Consider the following 20,134-nt stretch of genomic DNA (forward strand, 5'->3'; position numbering starts at 1 on the left):
CTAATTGATTCAAAGTTGTTTGTATATATCCAGTCGCTTTTAGCTTGAATCATAACGGTAAAGATACAAGAGAAGCAACATTCCATCATAAAAGCACAAAATAGGGTTAAGGAGCAAAAAAAAAAAAAAAGGTTGTAAATAAACTTGCAATGATGTGTAATCCAACAAACAAAGAGCATTTCGATTTCTAGAGAATGAAGACTTGATTAGACAAAAAATGGAAAAGGAAGATTTTATCTTAATTTACCAATAGAGAAAATAATAAATGATAGGTCATAATTTGTTGCTAAATTTATAATTATTTTCCTCTTGATTTTAGCTAAATATTATTTTAATTGATTGATTCTAATTATATTTGATTAATGGTGCTAATTGTAGAAAAAGGAGTAAAACGTGATTAAAAGTGATAATTTCCAGTTAATTTGATGATGGTACGTTCGGGACATACATTCAAGGCCAGAGAGTCGGGATTGATATTTGACAATCTCCCAATCCAAGTCAACTTCTTAATTTGTTAGCCGCCAGGACTTTTCTTATTCCGTGGGATCATTCTCAAGAGAAAGAAAAGCCGGAGTAAATTGAGTTGTAAGAGGAATCTTTTGTCTTTTAGGACGTTGATTGGTATTCAATTAGGAGTCAAAGGTGGGAAAAATCGGCCGACACAATTCATCTTCTTTTTACTAGAAACAAAACAACATTGTACTTTTTTTTTTTTGTCGAAACGATAGATATCTTATAACCTAATCTAGCCTAGTCTAAGGGGAAGGGGAGGGGTTCGATGTGAGTACAGACTCCATCGATGAAGGTCAATCAAGACCGCCACAAATTGTGACAAATTTGTGGGAGGCAGGGATTGAACCCCTGACCTCCAGCATCACATTTAATGGTGATGACCACTGGACCAAATGGTCAGTGGCAAAACAGTATTGTACTTGGTCTTTACTTTTGTTTCCTTGGCACGGATTTGGAGGGAGAAAAAAAAAGCCGGATTCACGTTTGATTAGGAGTTTGGCAGCAACAAATTCGCAGGCACTTAGGTCTTTTATTTTTCCTCCTGAGCCGACTTTTAAAGGGGAGGAAAACATTAGAAAAGCTCGGCTATTATTTTTATTCTTGGACGGCTGGTTCTCCATTAATGGAGAACTAGCTTCTTAATTCTAGTCAAGGGACAACTAAAGATTTGGTTCTACAATTACTGTGAGATCGAATTTATTTTAATCGCTTCCTCATTTATTGGTATTTATATGATTCATGCTTTTAATTGTTGTAGCTCTTGTGTATGATTGATTAGTGCGCAATAATTAATTATTCACACAAGTTATTGTGCTATTAGGGGTAATTGAATCCGTAATTGTTCGATTATCCCCATCTCAGTAGCAACTGGCGTAATTGGGTTTATGTCAGGGAAACATATGATCCAATTTAAATAAACCCTCGTAGCGTGTTTGGTAGTTAGGATTGGACCTTTCTAATTATTAATGCAATTTAGAAATTAAATCATACGGTCGTACATAAAGTTGTTTCCGGGTTAGAGAAATAGTTAACGGTTGTACCTTGACTATCGATAAATTAAGGAAAGGTTGGTTGTTTATCGCGTGCATGACAACTATAACTAATCTATTAATAAATGTTGGAATTATCTGTGAATCGATGATCAGTTGCATGAACCATTTCTGAAGTGTATCCTTGGCTAGAGTTCTCCAAATCATTTCTTTTAATTAATTATTTTCTGCATTTAATTTATTTAGTTAGCATTTACTCCTGAAAACTCCCATTTGTCTTGACTCGAAAAGAAACAAATTTCTCCCCAGTCTTTGAGGAGACAACCTTGCTTGCCACTGTCTGCTAGTTAGGGAATTCAGTTAAATAATTAATTCTGGTATATCGGATTAAGCAAACTCTCCGGGAATAGGGTGAATCAAGTAACCCATTGCACACCTAGAGTCCCTGCTCCAGTACTAGAATTGATTATTGATTGCTTCCGATGGTAGTTAGGTTTTTTTTATTATTATTGCACAGGCTCGACACTTGTCAATAAATCTTATCTAATTCAATCCACGACAACAGAGTAAACAATAGGTTAAAAGTATGCGCTAGTAACCATTCATACTCATTCACCATTAAATACAATTTATTGTTTAGAGGTAGTTCTTGTAAGTAACGAACTAACACATAGTATCAAATTATATCTATTTTAAATCATATATAAGAGTTTCTACTAATTATAGAGCAGAATCTTAAAATTTATAAATTACTTTGTAATATTATTAAGCTATAATTTGTTTACATGCGTTTGATAAAACTAAAGTCTAAAAAATGAAAATCTGAAAATTGAGATATGAATATATTAAGTTGTTGAATTTTTAAATATTTATCTGATATGTTTGAGTCTATATATCATTTAGGTCTTATTTGATAACCAATTCAACACTTACATTTCATAGATTAGGCAAAACTTGCTCCTAAAAATAAGTGATAAATGAATAATTTATCACTTAATTCAATGTGTTACTTAATTCAAATATTTTATTTTATTTTTGTTATCAAACGTATTTAAATATGTTAACATCTACTAAATGTCAATGAATTAACGCATTTAAACATAATAATATCTGAATTCATTAATATATTAATATCTCAAATTTTCAATCCACATTAATTTAAGAACTGAATTGGGGATTATGAAATAGGACATACAGCCGAGATTCACCACCTTAAAATTTACTCCAATTGTTGTAAATCATTTTCCCACTTGCTTAATTTGAGTGGGACTCCTATTTGCAAAGAAGAAGTAAAAATCAAGTAACCGTGGTAATTCTCGACCGTTTAGCGTCTCCAAGCCTTATCCATAACATTTGCTTCTGCAGCCAGAGAGTGAGAAAGCTGGCGAAGCATAGACAAGGAAGAAGAACTGAGGAGAAGATAAACAACTACCGATGATGAGCTTATCCATTGCTTCGCCAACGAGCGTGAGCTTCACTGGTAAATTGGGTCTCTCAAAATCATCATTTCATGGGGTTCGCATTGCCCATATTTGTCCCGCGCTTGCTCCAAGTGCGTCTACTCTGAGGACTTCATCAGGGTCTTCTTCTTCTGCTTCTTCTAGAGTGGTGATGATGGCAAAGAAGCAAGAGGAGTTGAAAGAAATTAGAACCAAAACCACGGAGGAGTTGAACGAGGAGATTGTGGACTTGAAAGGGGAGCTCTTTATGCTACGGCTTCAGAGGTCGGCTCGTAATGAGTTCAAGTCCAGCGAGTTTCGCCGCATGCGGAAAAGGGTACTTCAAATTGTGATCTTTTTTGTGTTTCCCTTTTGCAAATTTGCGTCTTTATTGCGTGAATTATGTGAATTTGAGAATGTGCATGTGTCGTTCGGTGAAAAGCTTAGCTGAGATTTGATTGCTGCACTATTTACTCATGAACATTCTCTTAATACTTTTTAGTGGGCTAATTACTTTTCACTTTGTCGGATTGTTAATGGTATTAAAAGGGTTGGTCTTGGAAAAAAGTGGGCTAATTTGGGTAGTTATTTGTGAGGCCTAAAATTGTAACCATGCTCTTGATCACGAATTAGCTTCATAGTCTGGAAATTTAGGCATTGTTTTGAGTGTGTATTATCTGCTGGCATTGAGCTGTTAGTTATATAATGTACAATGGTCTGTATGAGGGAGTTAAATAAAACGAAATGTTGTCAAGTTAGGACTGTTCGACACTGGAGGCAAAGAATTCTCATCTGGACATTTGTACTTTATAACTGCAGATAGTGGGAAAATAGATTTTAGATCGTATTTTTTGATCTTTCTGTAGAAAAGTAGAAAATTGGAGTTAAGCAGTTCTCTTGGCGACATGAAGGACGCTTGAAGAAGATTGGCTGTCCTCTACAGAGTTTTTCTTGGGGTTTAATACAGTCAAAGTATCAGTTTCACATGAAAGCAGTCTTGTATGATAACACTAGCATATCATTGGGGAACTATGGCAAGGCTGCTTATCAAGCCTTTTAGAAGTTTGCATTAGCTTAGCAAGCTCCGTGTTAGTCATTGAACAACATTGAGCAGGCAATTTACCACTACTACCTCAATAAGCAATTAGGCAGTTCAAATGTTGTGCAGTGTTACAAACGAGACTTGTGTCCAAAAGGATACAATTTATAGGGGTTAAAAGATTCAGATATTTAGACTTCAATTTGATTGCAGCTAAACATGGCACTTCTTATGAGAGTTAAAAGGATCAAGGGCAACTAAAGGAAGTAAAAGATATTTTTTCCTATCTGATCATTTCGTTCAAACTTACAAAGTGTATTTCTTGGGTACTTGCGATTTGTTTCGCGGCAACAGGGAGTAGTAGTGACTGTTCTGTTTCCTATGCACCTTTAAAGTTTGCCTTTCTAAATGGTAGTTTCAGCCTTTCTGTTCTTTAACATTCTTATCTTTAGGATTTCAGAATATGTGCTTGGGTAGTTTTTACCTGATCTTTGTATGGAAACTTCCAATTCTTTTCATCTTACAGACAATACTAGGCAAAAATTTCTTCCTCGATGTTCAAATTGTACAAGACGATGGTTTTCTAATTAGTGGTGCGCAGCCTATTGCTTGCAACTTCCAACAATTGGAATGCCCATGTTGGACTTATCTTCTAGAATATAACCATGCTTCTATTTCACAGATTGCCCGTATGCTAACTGTCAAACGGGAGAGAGAGCTTGAGGAGGGAATCAACAAGAGATTGTCAAGGAAGCTCGACAAAAAATGGAAGAAAAGCATTGTTCCTAGACCACCTCCATCATTGAAGAAACTACAAGAGGAGGAGGCAGCTGCAGAGGCCAAGGAAGCCAAGGAATCAGCATGAGGGAACAAGCCAAATTATTATTTGGGTCATGTTGTATCTTATTCCCTTGGGTCATTCCATGGTTAACCTCTTCTAACTCTTTTATCTTGCCCAAGTTTCTCGTACCAGGTTCTTGTAATCTATCAATGAGATCATTTTTTGTCCCTATACTAAGTGCGAGCAGCAGCTGACCTGATGTCTAACGTAATTGGCAGCAAGCCTTTATACTCTTTTACTACTAGCTAGTACGACTTAGTGCTAATATTGGATGTAGCTCCAGTGCTCTGCTGACCTCTGTCTGCTTCCTTTAACTGTTGGATTATATTACTGAATGGACAATGGTAAAAAGAATGAAAGAAGATTAGCTTGTGACTATTTCTAAGATCAGTAGATGGTGAATCCATTCAGGGATGACCTCTAGTAACAGAAATTGCTTGGCGGATATTTTAGTCTTGGCTGTGGATGAGAGATCAATGGTTCAAATTTTGTCTCCCACTAGTTACTATTTGTGACTTGTCACTTCAGGGGCTTCCTTCTCTAGATTAGGTTCGCTCTCCTCCTAAAATAAGATAAATTGGGTCATATAAATATTATTGTTACTGAAAAAAAATATATTTGCATTTCATCATTATGGGCTGTAACACTAAAGGCTCAAACACGAGCAAGATGTCTGATTCTAGTTTTGCTCAATTAGTGCACGTATTAAATTAGTTCATCAACTTGTTAAAGTCCAGTCGAACAAACTTCCTTTAATCGACAACTTTCGAGTGAAATTACAGTATTGCTAGTTAATTTGCAGTGCCTGGTCAACCAATATTACATATAAATCACAATAATGGAAAAAGAAAAACTCACATCAAGTTCTTTTAGGCATTTTTTCAAGCTTGTTATGAGTGAGAATTTGGTGGACTACTATTCTAAGCTTGTATGTAATTTGATCTTATTTGTAAAATTTTTTTTACTCGCATTGTAAACACGTTTTTTAAATACATTTTTTTAAAATGTTTTCAACCAATTTTTTCAAATAATTTTTCCAAATAGTCTCGTATCCAAACATGTTAATAGATTATTAGTATTACTCTGTTATAAATCAATATATGATGGATTACTACTCAGCCTGATTAAACTCATTTAAATAATCAAATCTAGATTAAAATGTGAAAAAGGGTATATAAAGGGGAGGGGATTGAAATTAACGGGTATCTTTGCTGGGAGTAAAAGGAGAGAAGTGTAGACGAAAACAAGTTGGAAGCTGACGGAAACGGAAATGGCGGAGGACAATCATCCACCAGCAGATTCAACCACCAACGCCGCCACAATACCTGAATCGCAAGATGCAGCCCTCCAGCGGAAGCACGTGGCAATGGTAGAGCGCCTCAACAATCTCCACCATTCCCGCATTTCGCAGAAACCCAACTCGGACCTCACCTCGAACACTGAGTCCATTCAGTCCTTCCTAGCTCGCTTCAGCGAATCAAAGCTGTCCATCGAATCCAACCTTGCTCGCATTTCTCACACGACCTCCTCGGACCCCGATTCGTTAAAATCCGAGCTCCAGAACGTTTCCGTCTCAATCTCCACCCTCGAGAAGCTCGTCGCTGAGAGCTCCTACTATTTACCCTCTTACGAAGTCCGCACCTGCCTCAAAACTATATCCGATCTCAAGCTATCCCTCGATGACGCCACCTCCCATGTCATCCCCAAGAAAAAATTCTCCTTCAGAAACAAAAAGAAACCATCCGCAGATCCTAGTCCAAGCCCAGCTCAAAACAGCATCGTAAATGAGTCAGAAAAGCCAACATTGGGGATAGAAATTGTGGGTTTGAGTGGGCTTTTTCAATCTTCACAAGGGTTTAGGGGTAAGGAGAATGAGGTTTTAGTGAAGGAATTTGATAGGGAGGGCGAAATTGGGGAATTTTCGGTGTCGAATTTGAAGGGTTGTGAGGTGAGATTAAAGGGTTGTCTGAGGGCGTTATTTGTGAATAAGTTGAGAGGTTGCAGGGTTTATGTTGGCCCGGTTTTCGGGTCGGTTTTGATTGAGGACGTGGAGGAGTGTGTTTTCGTGTTGGCGTCACATCAGATTAGGATTCATAATGCTAAAAGTTGTGATTTTTACTTAAGAGTGAGGAGTAGGCCGATCATTGAGGATAGTAGTGAGGTGAGGTTTGCACCATACTGTTTGAAGTATGCTGGGATTGAGAAGGATCTTGGGGAAGCGAATTTGAGTGAAGAGACTGGGAATTGGGCTAATGTGGATGATTTTCGGTGGCTGAGAGCAGTGCAGTCTCCAAATTGGTCAGTTTTGCCTGAAAATGAGCGCATTGAGATGGTCGATATCTCTAACAGGAATGAGAACGGAGGATGATGCTGAAGTCTGTTTTATTTCGCAATCAGGGGCTTGGTGCTTTGAAATTCATAATTTTGTAAAGGGGGTAACTTTTATGGAGATTGACCATAGCTAATGTCAATTTCAATTATTAGCATTTATCCTTTTGAGGTCACTTGCATGTTGTAGACTTGGAATCTGATTTTATTCAAATTTGTTTCTATGATAAACATTTACTTCTTGCATGGAGTGCAGCTTTTGTTAGTATGACTTTATCAATTCTGTTGATTGGAAAGTTTATCAATTGGTGGCGGAAAGTTTGTTTCATTGAGCAGATATCTTGTCTCTGTAAGGAGCTTTAGTTATTGTAATTTCTTAATCTAAAGATTAAGAAACACAACAATCTCTGACTTCTTAGTTATGGTAATTTTTTTCCTAATTACCTGTTTGTGAGTTATTAAGAGATTGATGATCAGTAGTAACCTTACTGTTTCATTCACGTCTCACTGCATGTTCAGAAAGTCATCAAAGTTAGTCTCATTATTAAAGAGTGAAAGTATGATATTCACTGCCTTATCCAACGAAAAGAAATGTTGTGCTCCAAAGAAGGCTCTTCACTTCCGCATTCTATCTATAACTGTATGGTAGCTGTTTTTGCCAGTAGGGCAAGTTTCTTCTCGAGGAAGATATTGAAAGGTATATGGTCCCTCAACCTTCAATGTATCTTTGAATCTATCTTTAATAGATTTAGTTGAGGACTCTTTTTAAGATAACCTTTTCCCCTCATTAAGATGTTGAACAGTTTAGTGTGTATATTTGCTGAAATATGGAAAGCTAAATTGGACAACATTGATTGATATAAACAAATCTCAACATCAAAATAGTGAAATTGGATATTCCGTCTTATTTTAAGTGGCCTATATCAGATGCCGAGCATTCTCGCAACTAACGCAGAAGAAAGATACTTATAGTCAGATCTATTGCCAGTCCTGTACTTGTAATTTCAGAGATAACTGTCAACTTGTTATTCTGTAATAAGAATAGTTCACTTCAAACTTCTGTCATGTATGAAAATGCATATTCTCAATGAATAAACCTGTCAAGGTTATTTTGCCATGTGGGTTGTCCTCTGCCCGATCCTTCTTGGTGAGAAGAAATATAGCTTGCATACAACATAATCTTTTTACTTGGTCCCCTTAGTTTTATCAGGAAGACTTGATTCTTCTAATCACCCATTAATGATTAAGGGCTTATGGCTTATTAAAATACCTTTCGAATATTGATGAGATAATGGTGTCTTAGACAGCTGTAGCCTGTAGATAAGTGGGATTGTGAGGAAGGCACATGGACAATTTCTATCCAGGAATGTTGGATGGAGTCAAAGGACCTGTGGGATGGCTATATTTTGGTAGGATTTATTTGGCCAAGAGACTCACGGGGCTTCTTGCTTCTTTGAGGTGTACTCACATATACCTCCAATTCACATTAAGTTTATTTGACATCAGTTGAGTATAAGGCGTTTAGTTCTTTGATCAACAATCTTGTGTATGCTAAAATTTTGGCAGCATTACATAAAGTTGGTGGCAGGCAGTGAAAAAGCCTCGATCTTTCAAATTTTTTATTTGTGGTTGGCTTGAGAACCTCATTCAAACCTGGAGTGCACCATCCAACATTTTGATCTTGATAACATCCTGAGCATTTTGATCGAATGACTTTCTTTTTGCTAAATTCCATCTGTACACTTCCATCCTTAATAAGATATTTTTCCTGTTGAAATTATGGGTATTGAGATCCTTGATTTGTGACCTAATGCGGACATACAGATGTGAAGTAGAAGACTACTTTGGCTGTTCAACTTATCACAATTACAATATTTTAGGAGGCTATGTTTGATATGAAGCTGTAGTAGTTTCCATGGCAAGATAGTCAAAGGTTTGGGTTCGCAATGGGAATCTGTGTCTGTGTTCTCATCAACCTATACCTTGGACTGAAGACTTGACAGCATAACTAATCAGCTGGCATATCCATTGAAACAACTTATTATGCCTGATATTTTCTCATCCTTGTGACTTTTTCCTTTATAGACAATCTTCTGAGAACTCTAGTTTCTGTAGTGTTTGTTAATCTATTTATTTCCTAGTCAATTTGATTCCATATAAAGTCAACCGCTTTGTAGTAGTAATTTGATTTCAGAATATGTGGATTAGTAGTAATCATCATGATATTATCGTCCTGTACAGCAAGACATAGATTTGACATGAAGGCAATAGTTTGCTGAGAACAGAGCACATGATCGGTTTGTTTTCCTAGCAACTCCCGGCTAGGTATCATCTTCTGGTCTCATTACAGCTGCACTATTATGTGGGCAAGTTTTGACTAGACATTTTTTCCTTGGTGTAAAACATCTGCAGTGCTTTATGGATGCATGTTGAAGTTTTGACTGGAGTTCAATTGAAGATTGCAGTACTTTATGGATGATATTGAAGTTATTGATGAACTTAGATCAAAGAAAACCCTTACTAGGATAAGATTTTACTACCTTATGGAGCCATAACTAAGCATTTTAGTACATTGTCTCGAACTTGTGCAATATTTCTCAAAAAATTGAAATTTATTCTGCTAGATAAAAAATTTAATTACCTTATGATGCTAGTTGTTTCATTGAAAGCCTTGGTTTGCTGAGCACAAATGATGCAAAGTGCAATGACAACATGAAGCCCAAAACAAACAGTTTAAAGGGCCTTTATTACCCAGCTGAGACATCACAGAGCCAAGTTTTTGACATTGTATCTTTATCAGGTTGTTTATCTGTGCATTCTTGAATGAACTTGTAGCTTTTGTTTTGTAAACTGGATTCTAGGTAGATTAACTGGGGCATCGTTGCATGTTTGAAGTTTTTGCTGTTTTACCCTGAGTTTAATGGCAATTCTTTATAAGTTATCATAAGTCCTAACAAGCGATGATTGAAATCGATTTGCAGCAGTCACTAGATATTTGTCCTGATTAAGTACACGAAATTGTTGAAAAATACAAATAAAACGCCATTGTTTTGTTTCTTTGTCAAGCTTACCATCATCTTTCACTTTCCTTTGCTGTTATGTCTGGTATTGTTGCCTACGGACGCGAAGCCAAGACGGTGGAGTAATTGATGGCTAAAATCTTCATTTAGTAAGGTACAAGGGTTGGGTAATTTTTTTTTCTTTATTTATGGGGTTAATTTTATTTTGCACCCTTCAATTATATCCAAATTATTTTTTGGTTCCTAAACTTTATTAGTCCCTCAAATACAATATCCCACTTAATTAAAATGAAGTGGGACTTTTTTTTAAAAAAAAAAAAAAAAATATTTTTGGACTAAAATGTCCGATATTTGACTAGAATCTAGATGCTAGAGTATTATATTAACTAGTGCCCTCTAATCAAATCCTTGTTTTTGCCCAATTGTTACCTGTTAGGACACCAATCCTTATCGTAATTAAGAATTGAATTTGGAAACTGATAGTACCCTGTTCTACCATTCCAATTCTAAATGGACCCGGGCCACATTCGCATGAGAGTTCAATTCACTGATTACAAGCTGTGTGTGGTCTTAATTGTCTTCATATTGTGTGTTATCCTTTTGAGGGTGTGTTCTTCAACGAATTACAAACGCAATTTTGGAAGGGCATTTATTTACCTTTAGTTATTGGATATTTAAAGAAATTATATTTCACAATTGTTGCAGCTTATTTAAGATCAATAACGTTTTGCACCCTCTAAATATTACGTTGTAAATCATCGTCTACTAAATCCTTGTATACTAGTATGATTTACTACTCAATTTTTTTTTTTTTTAAATTTTTGAGTAGTTGATATTACAATATGTTTTTTTGGCAACAAATTGTTTGTTACAAAAATAAAAATTAATAAAAATTTTATATTTTAGGAATAATTTAAAAATTTAGATTCATAAGATATTGAGTAATTTACATAAAATTCCCCTAGTTTTAACTATTATAAACACGTTGGACTAATTTTTTATGTAAGGTAGTTGTATTATGTGATGGATGTCTCAATTAACACACAAGCACTCCCATTAGTTGTTAAGCATGGGATTAATCCCATCTAATACCCAATATTAGATGCTCTAAATCCATCCCGCACAAAGTCTCTTTGAGCTCAGTTGCCACCTCTGATTTTCCGTCAAAAAAGTTCTTGTTTATACCACTTCCCATGGAAACAGAATATGGTTAAGAATAGAATTCGGAAACTACAAGTAACTTATACTCCGTATTACCTTTCCTACTAGAAACTCTAGATGCCAATAGGTTTTGTACATGACGAGGAGATAAAAACATATTCCAGACAAAAAAGGTTTCATGTAGATTGTAGAAGTATTATTAGTTGCCAAAAAGTTTCATGTTCTGTTTTTCCGAATCCAGCACGCATAGTGAAAGCATAGATATTGATGAACTTCATAAAGACCACAAAATCTTGGAAAAATAAAGAAGATCAGAACAGAGTATTGAGAGCAATATAGTTTCATCGAACAATAACATCAATGATGGATGGATATATCCCTTTTCATCTCATACCTGAAACTCTGTCAAAGCTTCCAGTGAAATCACTCTTGAAATTCAAGTGTGTTTCGAAATCATGGCTTGCGTTAATTTCGAGCCCTCAATTCATCAAAGCTCATCTCAATTACCAGACTTCGCTAAACAACCAAAGCCTACTTGTGTTGGAGAACAATTGCAGCTTCAAATATTGTTCTCTCAGCTCTTTATTGTACGGACAGGCTAGTCCCCATGTCCTAATCCCAAAGGATGAAGGAGCCCTTACAACTACCAACGATAGAAACCTGTGAAGGTATTTTGAAATTGTTGGCTGTTGTGAGGGATTGATATGTATTTGCGTCTTTCGACCTCGTCAATCCTATTTCTTCTTGTGGAATCCATCAATAAGAAAATACAAGAATTTGCCTGAGTTAATTCTTCCATCGACAGCTTCCTTATCTGTGATCTCGGGCTTCGGGTATGATGCTTCTAGTGACGATTATAAAGTAGTGGTACTGGTGATGAATGCCAAATACTCGAGGTATGGGACTCTAGTTTACAGCTCCAAAGCTGGAGCTTGGAGAAGGATTGCTGATTTGCCTGGCGATGCATCATATCTGTCTTCTGGACCTGGTGTGCTGGTCAAGGGGAAACTCCATTTCCTGGCCAAGGAAACAGGGGGTGGAGTATATATTGTTTCTCTTGATTTAGCCACGGAGATGTACAGAGAGTTGGAAGCACCGAATCCTAAAGAGAATGATCTCCCGGGGAACCTTTGGTTTTATAAAATTCCTGACCTAAATGGTTGTCTACAGGCTGGTGAGCTGTGGATCATGAAGGAATATGGAAAATCTTGGACTAAGGTGATTAGTGTTGAAAATTCGTGTCCTTCGTTTTTCCCAAATCTACTTACGATATCAGCTAAGGGTGAACATTTAATATTGAAGTCTCGAAGAATTGGAGTTTACAATTCAAGAGAAGATCAATGTTTTAGGCCTTTCGAGCAGTTCAACAATGTCCTTGATGCTGCTTGTTTTATTGAAAGCCTCATTTTCCCAGGGAAAAAATCATGGAAATTACAGTAAAACATGAAGCCCAAAACATATAGCTGAGAGGGTCTTTATTGTCGGGTTCTTCTATCATGTACTCTAAAGGCACTTGAAAAGAGGTGACTTAGGGTTGTTGGTTGTCTCCAAAAGTTTAAAATTTCTTTTGTTCTAAAGTAACCGAATTCAGGGGTAGATGATGCTTGAAATTTGTAATGGTTCACCCCTATATGCTGTTTCAGTGCATCTTTATTCATGTTGTTTATCTTCTTCTTCTTGAATAAACTTTAGCCCTTCTTCTAAACTGGATTTCAGGTAGATTAAATGGAGTTCATCATTGCACATTGAAGTTATTGCAGACTTACCCCATGTTAAACAACAACATTCCTAGCTAGAAGCACTCCTAATTTCCTGATTGAACATAAAAAATATTCATTAGATTGAAAATTACAAAAAAAAACATCAATGTTGCTGATTTGACTATCAAGCCACCATGCATCATGTTTCAAATTCCTTAGCTGTTGCTTCTGATGTCATTACCTATGGAATAAGTGAAGCCAATTAAGAAAAAATAAGTGATTTTGTGACAATTTTTGGCTGTTGCGACGGATTGCTATGCATTCGGGTGAGTGGATTTATTGAAAAATTTGATTACACATCGTGGAATCCATCGATAAGGAAGTACAAGAAGAAGCCTGATTTAGGTCTTCCATCAAAACATTTGGTTTTTGGGGCCTGTGGGTTCGGGTACAATTGTTGTAGCAACGATTACAAAGTTGTGGTAACATTTCGCTTCCTTTTTTTTGACAGACTGAGAGTTTATAGCATGAAAACTGACACTTGGAAAAGGATTGCAGATTTCCTAGTGCTCCTTCATTTATGTCTCCTTCTGGTGTGCTGAAGGGGAAGCTCCATCTTTTGGCCCACGACAATGTGGCTAGGATAATTGTTGTTTCTCTTGATTTAGCAACAGATCTATATAGGCTGTTTGAAGCACCGAATCATACCAATAATGATTATATGCAGGCAGGGTTAGGAGAAAGTGGATGGAGCCTTATGTTTTATCAAATTCCTTTCGGGTACGATTATCAACGTGCTATTGTTTTGTTTTTTTTCAATAAAAAAAGTTTAGGTAAATTCAATTTTGATCACCATTACAAATCAACGTTAACATAAGACATGTTTTCGGAACTATAGGTCATTTATAGGAGAATTCTTCTTATAGATCACTCACTACGGTTATCACGTTGATAGAGTTTTTATGTTGATAGCATATATAATTCGTCGTTACTGGTTAAATCAACTTGTATTGACGGGCTAGTGATCTACGGGTTATGATGGAAGATGACAAATCTTGGACTAAGTTGTTTACCATTTCAGATGACCCTTTGGGTCTGGTCTTCCCAAGGTACTCCCAATATCATCAGCTAAGGATGGACTCTCAATACTAGTAATGTGTCAAAGATTTGGCCTTCACCATTTCAGAGAAGGTCCATCTATTAAGCCTTTTAAGGAGTTCATGTTGAATATTAGGCCAAGAATTGAGAAGAATATTTGGAGGCAAGGCTAGTTTCAATTGTTTCTTTTTTTTCATTTCTTTTACTCGATCATATATTGTTTTGGAGTCAACAAGGTCAATTTATAATTGTAAATACATAATCATTCTAGATACATAGTTGTAAATTGTTGCTCATCCATGAACCCTGAATTTACTGCACAATACTAGTTCTATAAGCTATTTTCCTTGTTGAAATTATGGGCATTGAGATCCTTGATTTGTGACCTAATGCAGACTTAAAAATCTGGTCATTGACTTTTTAACTGATCACAATTACATTAATTTATGAGGTTATATTTGATCTGTAGCCGTAGCATTTTGGATAGCAAGATAGTCAAAGTCTGGGTTGGCAATGGGAATCTGTCTTCGTGTTCCCATCAACCTATACCTCGGACTCAAAGACTTTCCAGCGTAATTAATCACTGGAATTTCCATTTAAAAATCTTATTGTGCCGGATATTTTCTCATCCTTGCGACTTTTCCCCTTACTGACAAGGTTTTCTGGACACTAGCATCTCTAGTGTTTGTTGAACTGGTTAATTCTTTTCTTTTCCCTTTCTCCACAAAGTTTGAATTAGTGAATTCATGAATTCAGACTTCCCAATCCATTCGAATCCAGGGTACAGTTAAATGCTTCATTGCTCTTGAGAACCATGTAGATAAGTAGCAGTGATCACCATGATTTTGTCGTCCCATACAGCAAGATATAGATTGGACATGCAGGCAATAATTTGCTGAGAATAGAGCACATGATTCAATTGTTTTGCTACCACCTCCCACAAAATATCAGCTTCTTGTCTCCCAACAGCTGCAGCATCATGTGGGCAAGTTTTGACCAGAAACTTTCTTGGTCTATTACAACTACTCCTACAATAGATATACCTAATGGGATTAACCTCTCGTTTGATACGTGGGAATGCCCAGAATACGTTTCCACCCAGAATGGTGGGGAAACAAATTTATTATTCTAGAGTTTAGTGGACAAGTTAGAATGGAATATTTACTCAGTTTTCAATGTTTGGTATAATCAATATTTAGATGTAAGAATGGAATATACTAACTACAAATTTGACTGGATTGCCCTAAATTCGTTTATAGGACATAATATGTCTTATTACTTTTTTATTTGTTTTATAATAGTATTTGTCTATTTATACGTAAAATTTTGATATTTTTACTTAAAAAATAAATGAGGATTAATATCAAAATTCTTCAATTGTAATACTTGATTCATTTTAATATATAGATTTGTAAGTTAAAATTTTGCATTTACTAGCAATATAATTAGCATCGTAAAATATAAATTACATGAAGTCAAATAATTATAATTTATTTTCAATTTTTATAAGATTCCAAAGAAATTCTTGCACAATTGTTCAAAAGTCAAAGAATAAAGTATCTTAAAACAGTTGTTTCCTAGTATAAAAGAAAAAAATTATTTTAAATACAAGGAAAATTAATTATTATGAAAAATTACATTCAAATATTTATTGAACTTACAAATAGTCTTCAGATATTAGGATGCAATGTAGCAATTTATAGGGATAAATTTGACATCCTACTGTTTAAGCGTTCTAGAATAAAGGTGGAAAAACTTTTCTTAAGTTTTTTTCTTTTTGATAAATGGGATTTCAGAAAAAAAAATTGGAATAAACATTCCAGGGAAAAGGGCTTTCCAACTTAAATGAACCATACCAAATGTTTGAATGGAATGGACAAGTTGAAAAGACCTTTTCTCTTCAAGCCATTCTTACGTGCCAAACGAGGGATAAGAAGAGAACAAAGGAATCGTTTCTGTTATACTTTTATGTGCTACATCCTTATTACACTAATTCTTTTATATCAAAGATAAATTTTCTATACACTAACATATAATTAATGTATATAAGATTTACTTTGATATCAAATGCTGGTCTACATCCACCCAATGAAAAATTACACCAAAAAGTACAAGAGTTACTCTAATTTGAAGAGTGTAATAGAGGTATAACACCCACTTGTGTAATAGAGGATCGATCCGCTGCCATCCAATTCCAAACTCTTTCATTCCGCAAGTGTTGAAGGATTGAAAAGACTCTCACACTTTCCTTTTCTTCTTCTTCACTGCCTCTTCCTTTCTAAACTGCAATTTTCTAAGTGAGCCGAGACTCGTGCTGCCATTTTCTGATGACCTTGTTAGTAAATTGGAGATGACCGTAGTTTTGTGATGCACTGAACAATACCTTAGCCTCTTAACTGTCGAAATTTATTCAAAACAATCTGTCTTCCTTGACATTGATCCGGTACTATTTCTGATCTTAAGTGATAAAGGACTAGTTTCAGCGAATGTTAACAAAAATCATGATGCATATCAAAATGTTGGGATATTTTATGGCACCGACAATTCAATTCGACAGGTATTTCATGTTGGTCTGCGTTTTGAAGATGATTCAAAATCATGACAAAAAAAATATATATATATATATATATTTTAAAAAATAATGCATATTTTGCGTGATTTGCAATTATTATTCCGCGTAAGGCAGAAACCAAGAAGTGGGGGTTTGAAAAGAGAAGGGGTAAATGTTCGAGACAAAAAAAAAAAAAGGGGAATATGGACTAATGTGTAAGAGAACCCTCTGTAAAAAAGCAGGTTTTGTTATTGGTAGGATAGTAGTCAAGTAATTGCCACTTTTCCATTGAACAAAAACAAAATAAGTAGATTTTATATTAGGATAACTTGTATTATCTGCTCTCCAAACGGATGTTTCAATCAATTGATATATAATTCATTTCTTTTTATTTCAAAAAAGTAGATTTATCTCACCAAAACCGTCTAAGGGCCCTCAACACGTACAATTGAAGTCCACTCTCAAACCATTTATTCCCTTTCCCTCCCTCTTCATAAGACTCGTAGTTTTCCTTAAAAATAAAAATAAAAAAATGGTACACATTACAAATAAAAAAAGTTTTTTTGTGTAATAAATTTTGCAGGGCTCTTAGTGTTACTATTTATTTTTAAAAAGTTGAAATTCAATAAAAAAGTGACTCAAAGCAAAAGGCAGTAAACTAAATGCAATCATAAATATATAATAATTTAGTAGTTTTCCGTCAAAAAAATCTTTGTTTTTATCACTTACCATGAAAAACCAAATGCTTATCATAATTAAGAATTGAAGTTGGAAACTTCCAGTGACTTCTATTACCTTTCCAATTGTAAACTGAATATGCCAATAGATTTTGTACGTTACTCACTACGTAGAGATACAAAACTTATAATACTACGTACACATGGCAAAGAAGAATAGAAGAGAAACACTAAGTATTATTAATTTCCAAAACTGACCAGATTTTGGACGACAATTGTATTTGTTGCTAACCCGTATACCTTCTTGGTAAGGAAACGGCCTCGACTACATACCCTTTTATTAACCGAATCCAGCATAGATTTGAACATCTTCATGAAGTCACCTACAAAAAACTTGGAAAAATTACAGAACATTATTGCAAGCCATAAACAAACATTATTGATGGATAAATATATTCCCCTTCATCTCATAACAGAGATTTTGTCAAAGCTACCGGTAAAATCACTGTTGAAATTCAGGTGTGTTTCAAAATCATGGCTTTCGGTAATTTGGAGCCCTCAATTCATCAAAGCTCATCTCAAAGACCATGCTTCCGAAGACAACCAGCGCCTCCTCATATTGGGCAACTTTGGCAGCTTCAAACATTGTTCTCTTAAGTCTTTAATGTACGGAGAGCCTAGTCCTCGTCTGATTACCGTTGACATCCCAATCCCGCTGCCTGATGAACGAAGCGGAAGAGGGGCGTCGTCGTTTACCGAGCATATAAGCTGGTATGGTCCTGTTCGTATTGTTGGCTGTTGTGATGGATTGATATGTATTTCCGTCACTCGAGCGAGTCAATCCGATTTTATATTGTGGAATCCATCAATAAGAAAATACAAGAAGTTGCCCAATTTAGGTCTTCCATCAACATCTCCCTCAAACAGGGTCTGGGGTTTCGGGTATGATAGTTTTAGTGACGATTATAAAGCAGTGATACTGGTAAAACAATGCTCGATTAATGGCGAAGGTTTGAGGGTTGAGACTAGAGTTTACAGCAGGAAAAGTGAAGCTTGGAGAAGGATTGCAGATTTTCCTAGTACTCCTCGGTATACATCCCCTTCATCTGGTGTGCTTGTGAACGGGAAGCTCCATTTTTTGGCCCATGAAAAAGTGCGTGGTAGAATTATTGTTTCACTTGATCTAACGACGGAGACATATGGGGAGATGGAGGAACCGAATCATTACGAGAGTGATGTGTGCGTAACGTTGAGTGAAATTGAAGGGATCCTTTTGTATTTTATTAATCCTTTCCCCGGTCCTTTTGGAAGAGGTGGTGATCTGTGGGTAATGAAGGAATATGGAGGATCTTGGACTAAGGTGCTTACATTTCCACATGAACCTTCGGGTCCATTTTGCCCAAAGCTGCTTTCTGTATCAGCTGAGGGTGAATTGTTGATGCGAGAGTGTGTTGGAATTGAGCTTTACAGTTCAAGAGAAGGTAAATCTTTCCGGCTCTTGAAGGAGATTTATAACGTGTTCGATGCTTATTGCTTTACTGAAAGCCTCGTTTTGCCGAGTACACATGACTCAAACTGCAATGACAACATGAAACCCACAAAATTCTGAGGGTCTCTATTGCCATAGCTGAGTTTTTTTTTTCCCATTAGTGTATTTTTATCCACGTTGTTTATTTGCCCATTCTTGAACAAACTTTAGTCCTTGTTCATGAACTGGATTTCAGGTAGATTAACTGGAGTTTATCATTGCACATTAAAGTTATTGCTGATTTACACATGTGAGTTTAATAGCAATGTTGCGAGAAGTAATCCAAACAAGTGATAATTATGACCGATTTCAATAGATATGTGTCCCGATTCAATACACAAAATCGTTGATTAGAGTAAAAGATACAAGATTGGTGATTTGACTGTCAATCTCACCGTCATATTTCAATTTCCATAGATGTTACTTGATCTCATTCCCTACGGAAGTGAAGTCAATTAAGCCGACATAGTTGTTGGTGGCTGAAAAACGAATGCTCAATACATACTTCGTTGTGCATGGGCTGGTGATCTATGGGTTATGAAGGAATATGGAGAATCTTAGACTAAGGTGATCACTCTTGCACATGAACCTTTGATGATGTTTAGACGAAAGGTACTTTCTATATCAGCTGAGGTGAACTTGTAATACTAGCGTATCAAAAAATTGGACTTCACAATTTCAGAGAAAGTCACAATCTGTTAGGCTTTTCAAGGAGTTCAATAACGTCAGTGATGAATGTTGTCTCATTGAAAGCCTCGTTTTGCCGAGTACAGATGACAACATGAAGCCCGAAAGGGCCAAAACAAATAGTTGAGTCTTCTTTCCGGTTTTAATATCCTTAATAGCAGTGGTAGTCACAAGAAAGTGGGGCTAAATGAGAATTGTAGTTTTTGTTCAACTCTATGCAAACTCTTTCTCATAATAGAGGTTGTGTAGCTCACGTACTTGTTTTTGTCCACAACTAAAAGAGCTAAAACAAATTGAGTGGGCCCAACAAATATTTTGATCGTCAGTCAAACTTCAATCCAAATATTTTGTTTGGATTGGCATGATTTAAGATAAAATAATTTGTTTCACAAATTCCAATCATCTTTTTATCTCACATACATTACATCATAAAAAGTGCTACAATAATTATCTCAAATAAATCATCCAAATAAACTCCTATCCTATCCGGTGTTTTTAGAAGTAGTCCTAACAGTGTTGTTAGCAAGCCTCAAGGACATTTTCTATTCAGGACTCTGATCAAT

At 35.8% G+C, this 20,134-nt stretch overlaps 3 protein-coding genes across 3 annotated transcripts; all 3 read left to right on the top strand.

Annotated features, from left to right (window-relative positions):
- Positions 1-2,844: 2,844 nt before the first annotated feature.
- Positions 2,845-5,199, top strand: LOC113777638 (50S ribosomal protein L29, chloroplastic). The gene is made up of 2 exons (XM_027322793.1): positions 2,845-3,278; positions 4,663-5,199. The coding sequence occupies exons 1-2, from the start codon at positions 2,937-2,939 to the stop codon at positions 4,843-4,845; spliced, it is 525 nt and encodes a 174-aa protein (XP_027178594.1). The 5' UTR covers positions 2,845-2,936; the 3' UTR covers positions 4,846-5,199.
- An 840-nt stretch (positions 5,200-6,039) lies between these two features.
- Positions 6,040-7,477, top strand: LOC113778209 (tubulin-folding cofactor C). The gene has a single exon (XM_027323526.1). It carries the CDS (start codon positions 6,092-6,094, stop codon positions 7,187-7,189), a length of 1,098 nt encoding a protein of 365 aa, XP_027179327.1. The 5' UTR covers positions 6,040-6,091; the 3' UTR covers positions 7,190-7,477.
- Positions 7,478-17,798: 10,321 nt separating this feature from the next.
- LOC113776769 (F-box/kelch-repeat protein At3g23880-like) lies at positions 17,799-18,965 on the top strand. Its single transcript, XM_027321829.1, has one exon. It carries the CDS (start codon positions 17,799-17,801, stop codon positions 18,963-18,965), a length of 1,167 nt encoding a protein of 388 aa, XP_027177630.1.
- Positions 18,966-20,134: the final 1,169 nt, after the last annotated feature.

This window comes from Coffea eugenioides, chromosome 7 (genome assembly GCF_003713205.1).
Source record: "Coffea eugenioides isolate CCC68of chromosome 7, Ceug_1.0, whole genome shotgun sequence".
Taxonomy (NCBI): domain Eukaryota; kingdom Viridiplantae; phylum Streptophyta; class Magnoliopsida; order Gentianales; family Rubiaceae; genus Coffea; species Coffea eugenioides.

What these genes read in the sequence shown, in the direction of transcription:
- LOC113776769 (XM_027321829.1), top strand. Translation starts at nt 17,799, where the DNA reads ATGGATAAATATATTCCCCTTCATCTCATAACAGAGATTTTGTCAAAG.
- LOC113777638 (XM_027322793.1), top strand. Translation starts at nt 2,937, where the DNA reads ATGATGAGCTTATCCATTGCTTCGCCAACGAGCGTGAGCTTCACTGGT. An exon ending in TTCGCCGCATGCGGAAAAGG is followed by an intron (nt 3,279 to 4,662) that starts GTACTTCAAATT and finishes TCTATTTCACAG; the next exon opens with ATTGCCCGTATGCTAACTGT.
- LOC113778209 (XM_027323526.1), top strand. Translation starts at nt 6,092, where the DNA reads ATGGCGGAGGACAATCATCCACCAGCAGATTCAACCACCAACGCCGCC.